General features: G+C 34.3%; 1 protein-coding gene across 3 annotated transcripts in view; it reads left to right on the forward strand.

Annotated features, from left to right (window-relative positions):
- smog (G-protein coupled receptor 158 smog) overlaps positions 1 to 16,597 on the forward strand; it is a 563,528-nt gene that overhangs the window by 538,780 nt on the left and 8,151 nt on the right. For 2 of the 3 annotated variants that reach the window (XM_067119738.1, XM_067119720.1), the window contains exons 5-13: positions 7,558 to 7,709; positions 9,569 to 9,731; positions 11,956 to 12,024; positions 12,223 to 12,332; positions 12,893 to 13,128; positions 14,240 to 14,502; positions 14,713 to 14,871; positions 15,179 to 15,304; positions 16,155 to 16,178. In XM_067119738.1, the coding sequence (XP_066975839.1) occupies positions 7,558 to 7,709; positions 9,569 to 9,731; positions 11,956 to 12,024; positions 12,223 to 12,332; positions 12,893 to 13,128; positions 14,240 to 14,502; positions 14,713 to 14,871; positions 15,179 to 15,304; positions 16,155 to 16,178 (1,302 nt within the window). The remainder of the gene's footprint in view (positions 1 to 7,557; positions 7,710 to 9,568; positions 9,732 to 11,955; positions 12,025 to 12,222; positions 12,333 to 12,892; positions 13,129 to 14,239; positions 14,503 to 14,712; positions 14,872 to 15,178; positions 15,305 to 16,154; positions 16,179 to 16,597) is intronic. The other variant, XM_067119729.1, reaches the window with a different exon arrangement.

A 16,597-nucleotide genomic window follows, 5' to 3' on the forward strand; every position in this document is an offset into this window, starting at 1 on the left:
TACTCTCTCTCTCTCTCTCTCTCTCTCTCTCTCTCTCTCTCTCTCTCTCTCTCTCTCTCTCTCTCTCTCAAGAACGACTGAAGTTTCATCTAATTGAAGTTAGAATGCAGACCACACCATACCTATCAGTTCATTAATTGCCTCCGATCCATGCACTGTAGAAATTAGGAAGTCAATTCACGCTGGCGAGATTACCGTTAGATTTCGGAGTCCTGTTCATCCTCTTATAAAATTCCTTGATATTCTCAGTTGTGCGTTCCACGAATTAGATATCTTTTGTAAACTTCCGTTACTCATATATAAAGCTCTAGAGTTTTTCTGTTCTGTATCCCAAAATCAAAAGATATCTCAGTCACATGTAACGAAAAATAAAAGCTATTATTCTAGTTATTTTCATTTGGATAAATCTTCATTTTGCCTCGCCGTGGAACGAAATTGGTGGTAAGGAGGGTTGGTAAGATGTGTTTACTCTTTGGTCAGACCTTGTGATTGCAGCACTGTGATGTTCAAAGCTTTGGGCTCTGCTAAGCTTATTATGATAGCAGGGCATGGTGTGCTTCGCAAGCTACTTACAAATGTTACGTGTCTGATAATGCTGGATTATTGTTTTTAATCACGCAAACCATCTCTCTCTCTCTCTCTCTCTCTCTCTCTCTCTCTCTCTCTCTCTCTCTTTGAAATTATATTATTCCTGAATTACTTTTTGAGTTTTGATTGTTCATGTTAATATTGTTCAGATAAACGTTTAAACTTTCACTTCGGAGTGCTATGGCATTGTTCTTGCACCTAGCCCTTCGCTTAATATTTCTCTATCTCGTTCTCTTCCCTGTACGTATGACCCTTAATATTCAGGTCCCCGTAATTGACAACGTTAAAGAAAATAAAAGCTCGAGTGATGATAAAGTGTTTTAAGGTTATGTCTGCAGAACCCATCAACCTCTAGAGTCTAGATCATATTCTGAGAAAGGTGAATGTCACACCCACAGATTATTGTTGGTAATTGTTTTCAGTTAACTCTCTCTCTCTCTCTCTCTCTCTCTCTCTCTCTCTCTCTCTCTCTCTCTCTCTCTCTCTTACACAGATTATTGTTGATAATTTTTTTAGTTAACTCTCTCTCTCTCTCTCTCTCTCTCTCTCTCTCTCTCTCTCTCTCTCTCTCTCTCACACACACACACACACACACACACACAGATTATTGTTGATAATTTTTTTCTGTTAACTCTCTCTCTCTCTCTCTCTCTCTCTCTCTCTCTCTCTCTCTCTCTCTCAACATACTTGTTTTGTTCTCTACCCTGGTTGCTTGGCGTTATGACATAATTCATGATTTTTTGTGTTCTCCCTCCACATAGCTCACAACTCTTTGTAGACGCCCAGAATGAGGAAGGAATGTTTGTGAGCTCCCTTGACCCGCACCGTCTCGTCCATTTCCCGTCTCATCTCCGGCCTTTAATTTTCCCGACTAGGTTATCCACGTGAATCCTGCTTGTTCGGTCGTGTTGTTATGTGAAGACGAGAGTTGTTGGATGATGTACTGTTTTTCTATAATATCGGTGGGCAATGAATGAGATGCTTTAACAGCGGATTATCTTTTAGTTTGTCCGTAATACTTGTTGATACATAATCACTTTGATATCCAATGTAAACATTTATTTTGAGCAAATAACGGTTGATTAAAGCGACTGTATTAAAATATTCAGCCCATCTACAGAGAGACACTTTTGGGGTGGTTAGATAATATATATCTGTTATTGCGTGAAGTTTCAACACGCAGATTTCAACTATCTACAGAATTAATGATCGAAATTTTACGTCATTAGATATATCGCGGAATGATAGCTTACTGTCTCATATATTTCATCTATTATCTACAATAACTGATGAAGGAGTACCCCTGTAGTGTTTTTAATTATGGTCAATTTTTCCAATATATTATGAAGGCGTTTACACTTGTATAGCCTGATTATATTCACAAATCTGTTTCATTGCATAAGGTATACTAAGAAATATTCCTTATGTATGGTTTCTAAACATTGCTAGTAATATTGACATTTATCAATGACGTCAACGGTCTACTCGCTTAATTCGTGGAGGCACGGATGGGTAGCCGCTTCCCAGGCTAGGCTACCCTCACATATATATGTGTATGTATGTATGTATGTATGTATATATATATATATATGTATATATATATATATATATATATATATAGAGAGAGAGAGAGAGAGAGAGAGAGAGAGAGAGAGAGAGAGAGAGAGAGAGAGAGAGAGAGAGAGAGAGAGTATGTATATTTAGTATTCGGCAAATGACTATATAATGAATTGCACAATGTGCTTTTATTTTTTGTATTTATGAGCTGCAAACTTGCAATCATTTTGTGGCCATAAATCGCTTATTGCCGTCATAAAATTGAAAGGTGTTCTCGTTCCAGTGATTTAACAGCCGGTTGGTTGATGCCCCATAATTCGTCCAGTGTGACCTCGTAAAACTCCGGTAATTTACTGTCGCCACTTTATCTTCTTCTTCCAAAAAGATGCTCTTCTTCCTTCCTTCCTCCCCTCCCTTCCTCTCTGCCTCCCTCCCTCCTTCCCTCCCGGAAGGTTCGCACTGGAATAGATAGACCCTTCTGTGTCAACAGCGTCAAAGTTCTTCGCTGGTGTGATGAGAGGAGTCTCTCCTCTTTAAAATGTGTTTACTTCTGCTTTACTTGAAGGTTGAGGAGGGTGTAAGACTGTTACCGTCGAGAAGTGCTTGATGCCTGTCTTGTGGCATTTATATATATATATATATATATATATATATATATATATATATATATATATATATATATATATATATATATATATATATATATGTACTATGTGTTCTGTTTCCGTTATTTTGTCATGATGTCTATTTTTAGCCTTCCGGGTATTTATTTCCATTACTTTCTTTTTTCCAAAGAGGATATTCCAGCCATCGTAAAGGGATTTTAGATAGGCCAGGTTTTCATTCAGTTTGTGTAATGGATGTAGTAGAACTCTTGTGGCATCACGCGGCCTTTGATGATACCTTTGAGTCAGCAATAATATCATCAAATATTCCATTCATCTCTTTGGAAAGAGTCTTGATTTTAGTCGGCTTTAATTTTAGAATGTGATTCTCTTGGGAGCAAATTTAATTTGACTCACTCAAGATAGTAACTTTCTTCTTCAAATTTGCAGTTTTAACTGTTGGTGCTGATCACCCTGGGCTTAGTACCGGGTATTTATTTTTTAGTTTGAGTTTAAGAATCGGTTTTGTTTATTTATGCTAATTGTTTGCATTTATTTTTGCATCCTTAAAGGACCGCCTCATTTTCTCTTTCATTGCCAAGTTTTTATTGTTATTATTTTTTTTGCAACACTCCCCGATTGTATTTTAATTTCCCCTCATTGCCTTAGCTCCCTATACCATCGGTGGAAAGGTTAGTGTTTTTCGTGGCATGTCCAATTGTCACAAAACCCAAACATGTTCTCTTTTTTTCTATTGTGCTTCCTTGTAAGAATTTATTCACTTTTTAATCGCTATATCGGCCATGATGGTTTTTATAAGCTCGTCTAAAATTACCTTTTTAACCATGAGGCCGACACCGACGTTGCCAAACCACCTTCTACCTGCTGAGTTTTTAGGAATGTTACTTTTTAGTTTTCTGTAAAAGCAAACTATTGAGATAGCTTTGTCTGTGCGTCCGTACTTTTTCTGTCCGCCCTCAGATCTTAAAAGCTACGGAGGCTAGAGGGCTGCAAATTTGTATGTTGATCCTCCACCCTCCAATCATGGAACATACCAAATTACAGCCCTCTAGCCTCATCAGTTTTTATTTTATTAAAGGTTAAAGTTAGCCATGATGGTGCGTCTGGCACCGTTATAGGTACCAACAACACAGACCACCACCGGGCTGAAAGTTTCGTGGGCCGCAGCTGAAAGTTTAATGGGCCGTGGCTGCGAGTTTCACACAGTATTTTACGCTGTACAGAAAACTCCATTGCGCCGATTTTTTACTTTTTTTATCGCTTTAAGAAAGACTGGTCATTGTTGTTGTTTTGTGGGGTCAGAAGAGTAATTATTCTGCTGCTTAACTTCTGCATAGTGTATCTTCTTAGGTTAATTTCTTCTGTACTCATCGCTAAGTCTATAAGGAATTGAGTTTTCGGCGGTTTTGACGTACCAAATTTGCAGTCATGTTTCAAGAAAGCAAGACCTAATGGAAAAGTTACATGAGATTTCAACCTGTAATATATATCTTTGCGAACTGTTATAAAACAAATAAACATTTCCGTGTATCAGTTTAATATCAGTCAAAAGGTTTGTTCTCACGTATTTTTGCTGTTAATTTTTTCACCAAATGGGAATTGTATTTAGGTAAGCTTGTTTCGTAAAAATGAATTTCGGATAATATAATAATAATAATAATAATAATAATAATAATAATAATAATAATAATAATTAGTAAAAAAAATTTTATTGTTTTTACTTTGTATAAATGTATAATAAAATTTTTGACAAAAATTTTATTATACATTTATACAAAGTAAAATTAATAAAAAAAAATTTTTTACTAATTATTATTATTATTATTATTATTATTATTATTATTATTATTATTATTATATTATTATTATTTATCTCCTACTTTCTTTCTGATTTATATGAAACATGGTAGTAGATTGGGGTTGGTGATATTATCTTCCCGAGATTTATTTATTTTGTTTTTTTCGTCTTTTCACTATTTATTTATTTATTTATTTACTTTCATGTGTATTTCGAGAACTCAGGCGATTTGAAAGGTAAAAATCATACCGATTTTTTTTCCGTAGGCCTAAATCCTAGAAACTGGTATTTAGACTTCCCTGGTCTTCGGAATATCATTGCACATATTACGCCAAAGGTATTGTTTTAGTTTTTTTTTTATTGTTTTCAAGGTCATAGCCTAATTTTCATCTACATCTGATAAACTTTGTAAATAGATATCTTCGGTTTGGTGATCATTTTCTTCACCTTTTTACCTTGACCTATTTATATGGTCAAAGGCCAATTTGAAGAGTGACTTTTTATTTTTATCTGCAGTTGTTAAACCTTGGAGGTTGCTGGTTATTTTCCCATTTTTTGTCTGACTTATTTTGCAGATTGTACAATTTTTAACCAGAATTTTATTTCTATGATGATTTTGATGAAACTTGGTAAGTTGATACCTTGGGATTGGTAATTTTATCTACAAATATTTTGTACATTAACCTATTATGCTAGGTCACAGTTCAATTATAAGTTACAGTTTATTTTTATCTGATTATCATAAAACTTTTGGTAGATACCTTCAACGTTATTATTACTTTTCCCAAGTATTTCTACTCCGAGCTATTTTTCAAGGTCACGGCTCAGTTCGATGATCAGCGTTTCACTTTCTCTGATTTGGATGAAACTTGCTTGGTATACATATACTTAGAAGTTGATGATGACTTCTAATATATATATATATATATATATATATATGTGTGTGTGTGTGTGTGTGTGTGTGTGTGTGTGTGTGAGAGAGAGAGAGAGAGAGAGAGAGAGAGAGAGAGAGAGAGAGAGAGAGAGAGAGAGAGAGAGAGAGGGTAAAACAGACGCATTTTGAAGGGTGGGTATTTCACCACCCTTAGTTTACAAGAGGCCTTCTGCTTGTCAGCTCTTTAAAACCATATTATTGTTACAGTTGTCTCCATTACCTTTTATTGTAAACAAAAATTCAACAAGCAAAGTGTTTGTTAAAGTCTAAGACTCCAGAAAACTTTCAGCCAGTCATGAGTTGCAACGATCAGACTCCAGTGCAGTTGTATTATGCATCGTATATATCGGATGGTAGTGTCAGTTCGTCAGAACAGATCCCGTTGAAATCTAGTTATTATTATTATTAGAACTTCTCCCTCTAGATCGAGAACAGGATATGTTGTATACCAGGTCCACAGTAATATTCAGTGGTGAATTATGCTGATTTTATAAAAACGTTACAAGAGCTTTTCAAACCCAGGACAGGGTTCAAAAGCTCTTGTAACGTTTCTATAAAATCAACATAATTCACCACTGAATATTATTGTGACCTGATATACAACATTATTATTATTATTATTATTATTATTATTATTATTATTATTATTATTATTTTTATTATTATTATTATTATTATTTTTAAAAAATCTGTCAAGATATGAGCCTTCGATGATTAGCAAGTATTTTCGTTCTTCGAACGGTTGGGAATATTTTGGTTATGTACTTAAGTCTAGACAGCCGTTATACAGTTGCTCGTTTAAACCTAAATCCTACATCCTCTCCTTTCCCCGTCTCGGGCCCCAGCGGGAGCTATAACTGGCAGTAATGGCAGAACCATTGCCCAAAGCCTGGCCAAGATTCAAACCCATGACTGCAAATCACTGTCATATCGATGACCCCGCCCAATTTCCGCCAGATCGTTACCGTGTGAAACGAGGTCAGAAGGGATTTAAGTGACCCAGAAATGACATTAGATTTTCCCCATGTATGGTTATAGAAATGGGAGGTTGTACCTAGCTGGTGTAATATGATTACTCAACATTTCTTTTTGTTTAGCACGAGACTGGTGGTGATTTTGATAGAGGTTCTCTCTCCTATTTGTTTCAGTTATTTTTCAACCTTTATCAGAGATGTGCTTAGAGATTTTTTTAAATTGGTCATATTGTGATATTTTTAACAAGCGCGACAGAAAACGAGGCCGCGCTCGCAATCTAATGAGTGAACTTTCCTGCAATGAAGGGAATTTTATCAGTGATCTGGGACAAGGTATCGGGTGCCTTTAGGGTCCACTTTGAAGTCATTTTATTTGCTTTTTATTAGCTTAGGATATGCCCTGGAAATCTTATTTGTAACTTTTATTTTACTGTTTATTTTTTATCAGAGTGTAAATTATAAACAATCTTTATAATCAGGCCATGAGAAGAGTTTGCCCTTTGTCTCTGAGAACGATAAAAGTTCTCTACGATGAAAGTTCTCTTTATCCGCTCAGTTCCAACTCGAAAAATTCCAATAATGAATTTGGTTCTTACATGAGAATAAACACTATTGGAGAACTGTTTCTATCGTGCTACCGATCAGCTTTACTGCCTTTCTGTTCAGTCAGAAATGGAAACTAAATTGTTCTAAATGAAATCCATTTTTATGAATGATCAGTAATCGATACTGTCATGGTTTATCCAGACTCCCCCGTAACACCCACACGCCTACAAAGATAGAGAGAGAATCTTATGAATACCACATGGATGATTTCACTCCGACGGGATGAGGCGAGAGAGAGAGAGAGAGAGAGAGAGAATATTCTAATCCAGTGTAGTCATCTCAGCTGGTGCCTCTTCTGCCTCTTGAATTGGAAATTAATTAAGGATGTCAAGCTTTCAGGCTCTGCAGATTGTCAAGGATGGATGATTTAATGTGCGGGACGTATTTATGCTTTATCACAAGCGAGTATCTCGCTGCAAAGTTGGTTGTTTTATTTATCTGTCATTAATTTATTCCCTTGCCCCGCTCTTACAGTGTGTGCCGGTGAGAGGGACTGGATTTCGTCGAGGTGGCTACAGATGTCAGTGCCATCCCACCCACTACCTGCCAAATTCCACCCAGCAGTTCTTTAACGGGTCCGAAGTAGAACTGGCCTATTCGGAAAAGCGCAGGATAGACAGTTTCAGGTAAGTTTGTCTTCAAAGGTGGACTTGGGGACTGACAACGAACTGTTAGATTTTGGGAGATATAGGAACGTTACTTTTGTAGGGCATTGTTCAGTCACGGCGGAGGTTTACTGTCTGTGAATGCTCGTATTTTTTACATTGAATTTGGCGATGGATAAAGTCATGACGCCATAATGTGAAACTGGCATTTCTTTAGTTTTCCATAAAGTCTTTAAAACACTTTTCTCCCCCGGCACTCGTTTTGCGTGCAGACAACTCTCAGGTTCTCTAGCCGGCACCTTAATTAGGTCACATTGCGCCACGCCCATTCCATCATCAAGTATATAGCATGACATTGAAATTGTACATCTTTTTAACGTAATTTAATGAGAACTATAACACGCAGTGTTGATAGTGAAATGCTCTCTCTCTCTCTCTCTCTCTCTCTCTCTCTCTCTCTCTCTCTCTCTCTCTCTCTCTCTCTCTCTCTCTCTCTCTCTCTCTCTCTCTTCATTATTGGCGAACTAGTTTAATTAATCAACTACTAATATATTTACAGTGCTGAGGAACATCAAAACTTTTCACAGTTTTATTCTGAATGTAGAAGCTTGCATCAAAAGTTAGATTGTTAAAAAAGAAATATCAAAACTGAAACTTCCAGATAAAACTCGATTTTGTGTTAGAGAAATTAAATGTCGATATGAGATAAAACATTTGTTTTCCTTTCAGAAAGCATTGCCAGTATTATTAAAGAATTTCATAATGGATTCATATCAGACACTGAGATGAAAATGCAATGTAATTTGGATTATGACATAATCAGCAGAAATCATATTCTTCATCTTTGCACTTGACTCGACGCTTGATATTATAGTGAATAGAGTAGACAAGGTAATTTTTTAAGGGGAAGGATATTCAATGCTCTATTCACGCAAGTTTTGCCTATACCCAGTTGCTTTCTTGCTTGCACCAAACGTGCAGCCGTAAGCAGAAACAAATAAGCAAATTTAAGATGAACTGGCATTATTAGGTTGTGTTTGCAGGCTTATTCTCATGATAAAATTGGTGTTTCAGAGTTTTCAGCAATCAAAGCCATTTTTTTTTACAAGTTCTGTATTACAGAAAGTAGGAGGAAGTTTTCCAATTATTTATCCTTAGTAAAATGCACTTCACTTATTTTATGGTTACAAATAAAGCTGTACTTGTGCACGTTATAATTTTGATGAAGTGTAATCTTAATCCCTGTGATAGTGATTCATTCATTCTGACTGAAATTATAGTCTTTATAGTATTTTTCTTTGGAGTTAACTCTAATTTGGGATAGGTCGGTATATACGTAAGAACCGTATGAGATAAAGTCAGGAGTAAAATTTTATAGGAAAGTTGAAAAAGATTCTGGTTTCATTTCGTGCCAACAAACCCAGCTTGAGCAGAATGGCTATATGACTCGGTAAAAGTATCACTTTGTGCTTAATAAGATTTCTTTCCATTCCACAGATATGCAATAAAGTCATTATTTGTTATCTGAGAGAAATATAAAACATAATGAGGTTGTGCTGGTGGCGGTCAAAAAAAAAAAAAAAAAAAAAAAAAAATATATATATATATATATATATATATATATATATATATATATATATATATATATATATATATATATATATATATATATATATATACATATATATATATTATATATATATTGTTTACTGTTCGTGACATATTTTCGAAATATTGACTACTTACATTTTTTCTGTGACCATTGTACTGTACTTTTCAGTTACAGTATATTGTTACAGAAACACCATACGGCTTTGATTGTATTATGCATAAAAACAAAATAGAATAATATTAGCACAAACTTTTTTCTTTACATTCAGGTGTCAACCATGCCCAGAAGGTTGTCAGAATTGTTCAACTTTGCTCGCCTGTTCTGTTCAGTACGATGCTATGATGCGTCTGATACCTGTCTGTGTAGAGGCAGCATGTGTGTTCATGTGCCTCGTGTTGGCGCTTGTAATCTTTAGGCTAAGGAAATGCAAGGTTAGTAAAAATGAGATGAGTTATGTTGTTAGATTTTGAAGCACCTGTGCTGTATACCATACTGTGAGACATGGGTACTTGCTTTGAATAAAATATTTATTGGGTCTCAAGGTAGTTACTGAAGTTTAAGGTAAAAATACCTTGAGTACTGAGTGTATGATGTCAAAAATTGCTACAGATTAATGAAAGCAAAACAAGTTTTAAGTCAAAATCTAGCTTACATATTTTATATGTGGAAATTGACTCAGGGTAGTCAGTTGCCCTTTTCAAGCTCAGGTCAGTAGAAAAATTGGAGTGTAAAATAGTAAAAGTAGTGATAGTCAGATTTTAAGTTGTACTTTGATAGCCGTGACAAGGTTAACAAAAATACACTGTACTGTGTTAGGTATGTACTTACCTTATTAATGAATGTATGCTTAACATGTTCCCTCAGAAATAATAGTATTATGTACTTACTCATACCTTTACTTTTGGTTGTATATTTACTATATTTTATGGTTTTGTTAGTGAAAATGTTTTTGTCTTCTGTGCCTATGAATAGAGTATGTGGGTGAAAGTGTTTTTGTTTTCTGTGCCTATGAATAGAAGTTCCAGTATGCACTGTTGCATTTTCTTGCAAGGGATGAATAAACAGGTTATTAGTGCTCCAGATTTACAAATCATCTTTCATGCCAAGGTAATAATTAAGTAACTGTTTATTCTGATAATATAAACCACAGGTTTTTGCAGTTTTAGCTTTTCAAAGATTCTATATATGCACTCAATGGTCTATTTTGTGAAAAAAAAAAAATATGTGTATTGATGGTTTGTAAGGACCCTAAATATTTGGTGTTTCTAGGAATTAACAAGAGAAGGAAGTCATCCAAATTTAGCATTACTTGTTGGCCATGGCTACATCCAGAGGACAACTGCTTATTTCTTTTTATATACTTTGTGTCTTACTAGACAGTAAATTGGAAGAATTACTGTTTTAGGAACAGTAATGTTGACTTGTTCAGTTGTCCTTGACATAAGAGTAAAATCTCATAAATGATCTTAGGAAGGTCATTTAATTCTAGGCTAATGAAGTTTACAGTGCCAAATAAGATTGCCTTTTACTTAACATAAGTTGCAAGCCAATATTTATACATTGAAGCTAATTGCTTCAAATGAATAGTGCCAGACATCTAAATTAATATCCTATCAAATAATCTTTCTTTATGCAAGACCATAACCGACCATCAACTGTTGTTATAGTAAGAATTCTTTCAAAAGTGAAGGAAAATACATTAACAATAATATAAAGGTTATTGATTTCAGCAGTAGACCTGTCACCCTAATTACAGGGATTGCGCCAGTGATTCCCATAATTCTATACCTTGAATGTGGTATTTTTGGGGTTGGTTTCAAGTAAAGAATGTATTTGGACGTATTAATTTTTTTTTTAATTAATGCTTAATACAGTACAGTACTTCAATTTAATGAACAGCTGTAATATTTTATTGCCTAAAGATATCTAAATAAAATTTAAACTGAGGTTTGGAGTGTGACCCTTAGCAAATTCAATTTTTTACTTGATGAGTACTGTACTCATAAGGCTTGGGTTAATTTTATCTTTTGGGTAACTGGTGATGATTGTCCAAATAAAATTTACTTTTTTTTAATACAGTAAATTTAGTTGTTTCACTCCATTGATACTTGAATTTTATTACAGTATATTCACTTGCCATTTTTATGCCCACACAGTGTTTGATTAACAGAGTTGCTGGGTATTATTTCTTTATAATTATTAGGAGTTAGTAGTTTGTCAGTTCTCTTCACTACCATGTTTTCCAATTAATTTACTATTATTGCTGTACCTCACATAACAAGACTACAGTATTTTTGTGGGTTCATACCGTAATAGATTAAAAGTCCACAGTACACAATATGGCAACTTGGCAAAGTAAAGAATCACTGATGTGAATTCATAACAATACTGTATTGAGGATGGATTTTTTTGGGGGGTTGGGGGGAGGATTTCTATGTTAATTGTAATGAAAAACCTTCCCTATGTTTAGATAGATTACAATAAGGAGCATGTGGAAAAAATGTGTTTATACAGGTGAAAATTCATAAAAATATTTAATGTGGCTATATATTAAAATTAATTAACAATGTATATATTATATACTCCTCACCAACCAGCTGCAAACTCCAGTGTGGCAAATGTTGGCATCCCCTCACTTTTCACTTTTCATTTAAGGTGATTGCTGCTTCATTGTGGACAATGTTGGAAATGGTACTCCTGGGAGCAATTGTCATATACTCAACTGTACGTACTTTTCTTTTGATTAGCTTTACATCAGCTTGATAGCCCTTACGTTGTTACTTAGTGAAATAATTCCCTTCATTGTAAAACTGTTGTAAAATGTCATTTGAGTAACCTTTACCTTGTAAAAAGTGAAGTAGTTAAACAATTCGGTGAATGATATCATGATGTTTTTGAGTAAATATTTGACGTTCTTTATAGGTTTTCTTGCGGTACGTTGAGCCCACAGTGATTCTTTGTATGATAGAACCTTGGTTCAGAGAAATGGGCTTTGCTCTGTTTTATGGTGCAATCGTGCTGAAACTATACAGGTGAGGGGTTCATATTTTAGACTACAGTAAACCCCCCGTATTCGTGGGGGATGCGTACCCCCGTGAATAGCTAAAATCCACGAATACTTAAAACCCCTCAAAAAACACTTAGAACTGTGTATTTTGATAGTTTACAACACAAGAAAAACCCTCTAAAAATGCTTATACATGAGTATTTTAATAGTTTTATCACAAAAAGTGCATTTAGTCATGAAGATGTTGTAAAAATACAGTAATTAGTGAATATTTCTGTGAAAAATACAGCGAATGGGCGAATTTTCCATGAATAATGGGTAGATACATTCCACAGAGAAATCCACAGATACATGAGTCCGCGAATTGTGAGAACGCGAATATGGGGGGTTTACTGTACTAAAATATTCTTATGATAATTGAGTAGTAAATGCAATACTGTACAGTGTTATAATGCTGGTAAATCAGCAAAACCAATATGCAAATTTATAAAATAGATCTGTAATTTTCAGACACCTTTGAATCTGTATTTTTACTATGAAGCCACTGGTTTACTTGATACCAGCACATTGTAATTGCTATTCCAGGAGTCTTGTAGATTACCGTACCAGGAAGGCCCATAGATATGTCATCCGTGACCGTGATTTGCTCAAGTACTTGGCTGGACTTGTTATTTTCATTATGGGTTACTTGGCTGCCTGGTCTGCTCTGACTGCTCATCTTGCTACAGAAGGTCACTCCCATTTAGTGCAAGGAAGAACCAAAGAGGGGTTGGCCTTCAGTGTTTGTAAAAGTGTTTGGTGGGAATATGTCACAGAAGCAGGTATGTTATTTAAAACTGTAATTTTAATTAGACTGCTTTTCCCAGAAGAGTAGTAGACTAATGTAATTGGAATGTGTTTATAACATCAAACGCTGCACTCATTTTATGAAGCAAGTCAAAAGGACACTTACCCGACTAGTTATAGTGCAGTTATTTTTATGTAACAATCCACCATTAACTTAATTGGCAAACTCCCACAGAAAATTCCCTGTAAGTAGAAAAAGAAGTCCCCCCCAACACACACACACACACACACACACACACACACACACACACACACACACACACACACACACACACACACACACACACACACACACACACACCAAGGTCAAGTACTGTGTGCAAAATCAAAATTTATAGAGAATTGGGTCCAGTTATATACCATATAATAACAAGTGTCAGTTTTAATTTTTAGAATTAGATGGTTACTATTTCCCACGGACATCTATAATAGAACTCCTCAGTATTATTAATTTCTTAGGTACTCTTTGTTTAGTCTTGATTGACATCTTTCAAGGAGGTTGTAATAAGCCTTGAATTATAGTTATCTGGAATTAGTTTTGTGAAACTGTTTTTAACTTAGATGTGCATCTGATAAATTTACTCTTGTTTCTTTCACCCTTATTTCAATCTTGAAATTCTGTATTGAAATGATTTGGTGATGGTAAATCAGGAGGAAAACAATGTTCTTGATAAAAACTAATAGTCTTGGCAAGTTTGTTTCTACTCATATTACTTATTTTTTTCTCATGACATATTGAGCTGAATGGCAAAAGCAAGGAAATTTAGTTGAAAGGCTTTTATTTTTACTTATTACCGAAAGTATTTGTTCATATCTCAGTTACCAAAATAAGATAATTCATATAAGAGAAATACAGCTCTAGAGTAATGTTTTATGAAGAGTATATAAAGCCATGCCTTGAGAAATGTTTGTTGCAAATATTAGCACAGAGGTTAGTGCAGCAAAAATTACGACCGTACATTATGAGAAATAATTGCTTTAAAAATTACTGTAATTTAGTCCTTCATAGCAGAGCATTCTGTGAGATCTAATATAGGAGATTACTGTCTAAACAATTAAATTTAAATTACACTGAATACTTTTCAGGGGAGCTGATTTTCATCATGTTTGGACTCTACTTATCATGGCATCTAAATAAAGCAGCTGGAAGTTCTGGTGAACCAAGTGAATTGTCTGAACGGCGAGCATTATCAACTGCTCTAATTTTAGAACTGCTTACTTCTGCAATCTTATATACAGGACGTCATTTAGTGTGGTTACATGCCCATCCAGATCATGTCTTCCTTGCTTATTTCACAAGAATGCATCTAACTATCACCATCTCGTTGTTTCTCATATTTATTCCAAAGGTAAATTTATATACTATCCAGGCAAGATCATTTTCCAAAAAAAGTAATTTATGCAGCAGTGTAATTTGTTACCTTAAATTAAAACCACAACTCATGCATGATATATTTTTGTTACTTATGATAGCTGTTTAATCACACATACTATTCAAATATACCTGCTTCCCAGCATTTTACAAGTTATTTTAAAAAAATGATTCCTTGGATTCCAAGTTGTGGTGTGCTGGTGGAAGTGCTGGAAGAGATCCACCTAGGAGGACATACTCTACTACAGAGGGCTGCCAAGAACCTCGTTTATGTGATGCCCTCACCAACGGAGATCTTGAAGCTTCTGATATTAATCTAAGTCAAATGGATCCAGAGGAAATAAGGGTAAGTATGGAGATGTGTTTCCATTTAATCTGCATTTACTGACAATTTTGTAAAATTTTAGTAATAAATATAGTTCAGCAACTGTATAATCTTGAGTTTTCAAAGTTTTCATTGTTATTTGAAATACATACAGTACTGTAGTATAGTTGCTACTGTAAGATCTTGTCAGGAATATGTATAGTATTAGTGTACATGTTAATGCAGTGCTTTTCGAAAAGTTGACTGATGGCTTACAGTACATTTATAGGTACAGGTAACATTTCTAACAAATTAATGTCATATAATAACCTTGTCTTATTTGTTTTAGGCTGAACTGAAGAGGGTGTATACTCAGCTGGAAATCCTACGCACTAAAACCATGCGTAAAGACAACCCACATATTTCAAAAAGGAGAGGAGGACGCAAAGTCACTCATAGGCGATTTTCATTACAAGTAAGTCTTATAAAAGTGCCTTTTTATTATTTATTTTCTCATTGTAAATTATATTTTTAAGAATGACAACTTAAAAAAAATAATGAAAAAAAAAAATTTTAAAAATTCATCATTTGAGGCACGAGTTCATATTCACCCATTCTTGGTTTGTTACTTATAGTTCTGAAAAACAGGCTAAATAAAAATAAAACTTCATGTCCTAGCAGGAATTATTTGAAATTTTTTTATAGGATAGAACATTTGCATTTATTTAGTTATGTTTTGCAGTATATGGTGATTGTTAATACTTCCAGTTACTGTTAGTAAACAGATTACCTGTATTTACTACTAACTTGTATTTACTTTGCATGTACTGTATTCAGAACAAAACTACTTGAGTATGTCTTTGTATAATTACACTCATCTGTCTGCAACTGTTCTTTTAAAGGCAGTGTAGGTTACAAGTGACATTTCATTGTTGTGGCAGGGCTGCTAATAGTCATAATCTCTATATGTCTATTTGAAGATTCTAATATAAATAAGCAAAGCCAGTCAGTTGCACATACAATTTTTTTAATTGTAAACTGATTGTTTTTGTACCAAGCATTAATGAATAGTGTTTTAATAATGAATAGCATGTTTAATCCTAGTTATTATTTTAAATTTAGACATTAAATATTGCATTTTGTACATAGAAACATTACTATAATTTAGACTTTTCATTACAAGTGACTCAAAAACATCCATTCCAGACGATACCAATTACTGTTAGTATTTTTAATGATGGAAAACAATAAAAGTAAGTATCTGATTTAAAAATAAATATTGGCATCCATTATGTATTAAAACTAACAAGCAGTTTGTTTTACAGAGCCGCAAAGGAAGTCGAGAGAAGGTATTTTAGAGTTTTGCATATTATTGTATTTATGGTTTCAGTGCATGCCTGCAATTTAAAGTTGTATCATTCAAGCCTGCATTTTTATTGTATGTAAACAGGAGAAATATTTTGTAAATTATGGGATTTTTGCAGTTTTGAAACACTTACTTCATATATTTATAACATTTACAGTACTTTTTCAATCTTTTTTTACCACCAAGCTAAGATTACAAACTACCAGATTTTGTCACACTATCCATGCCAAGCTTAGTTAGAACCCATTTTCATCTCAATTGCTTTTTTTTTTTATAATCAGCACTTGAAGCATGATTCAATTAGAACACTGCAGTGGAGTTTACTTGAGCCATATCCAAAGCCAGAATACTCTAGCAACCTTGTTTTTTACATGAATGCTGTTGTTTTACAGTAGTGTAGAT

This window comes from Macrobrachium rosenbergii, chromosome 2, assembly GCF_040412425.1.
Source record: "Macrobrachium rosenbergii isolate ZJJX-2024 chromosome 2, ASM4041242v1, whole genome shotgun sequence".
Classification (NCBI taxonomy): Eukaryota; Metazoa; Arthropoda; class Malacostraca; order Decapoda; family Palaemonidae; genus Macrobrachium; species Macrobrachium rosenbergii.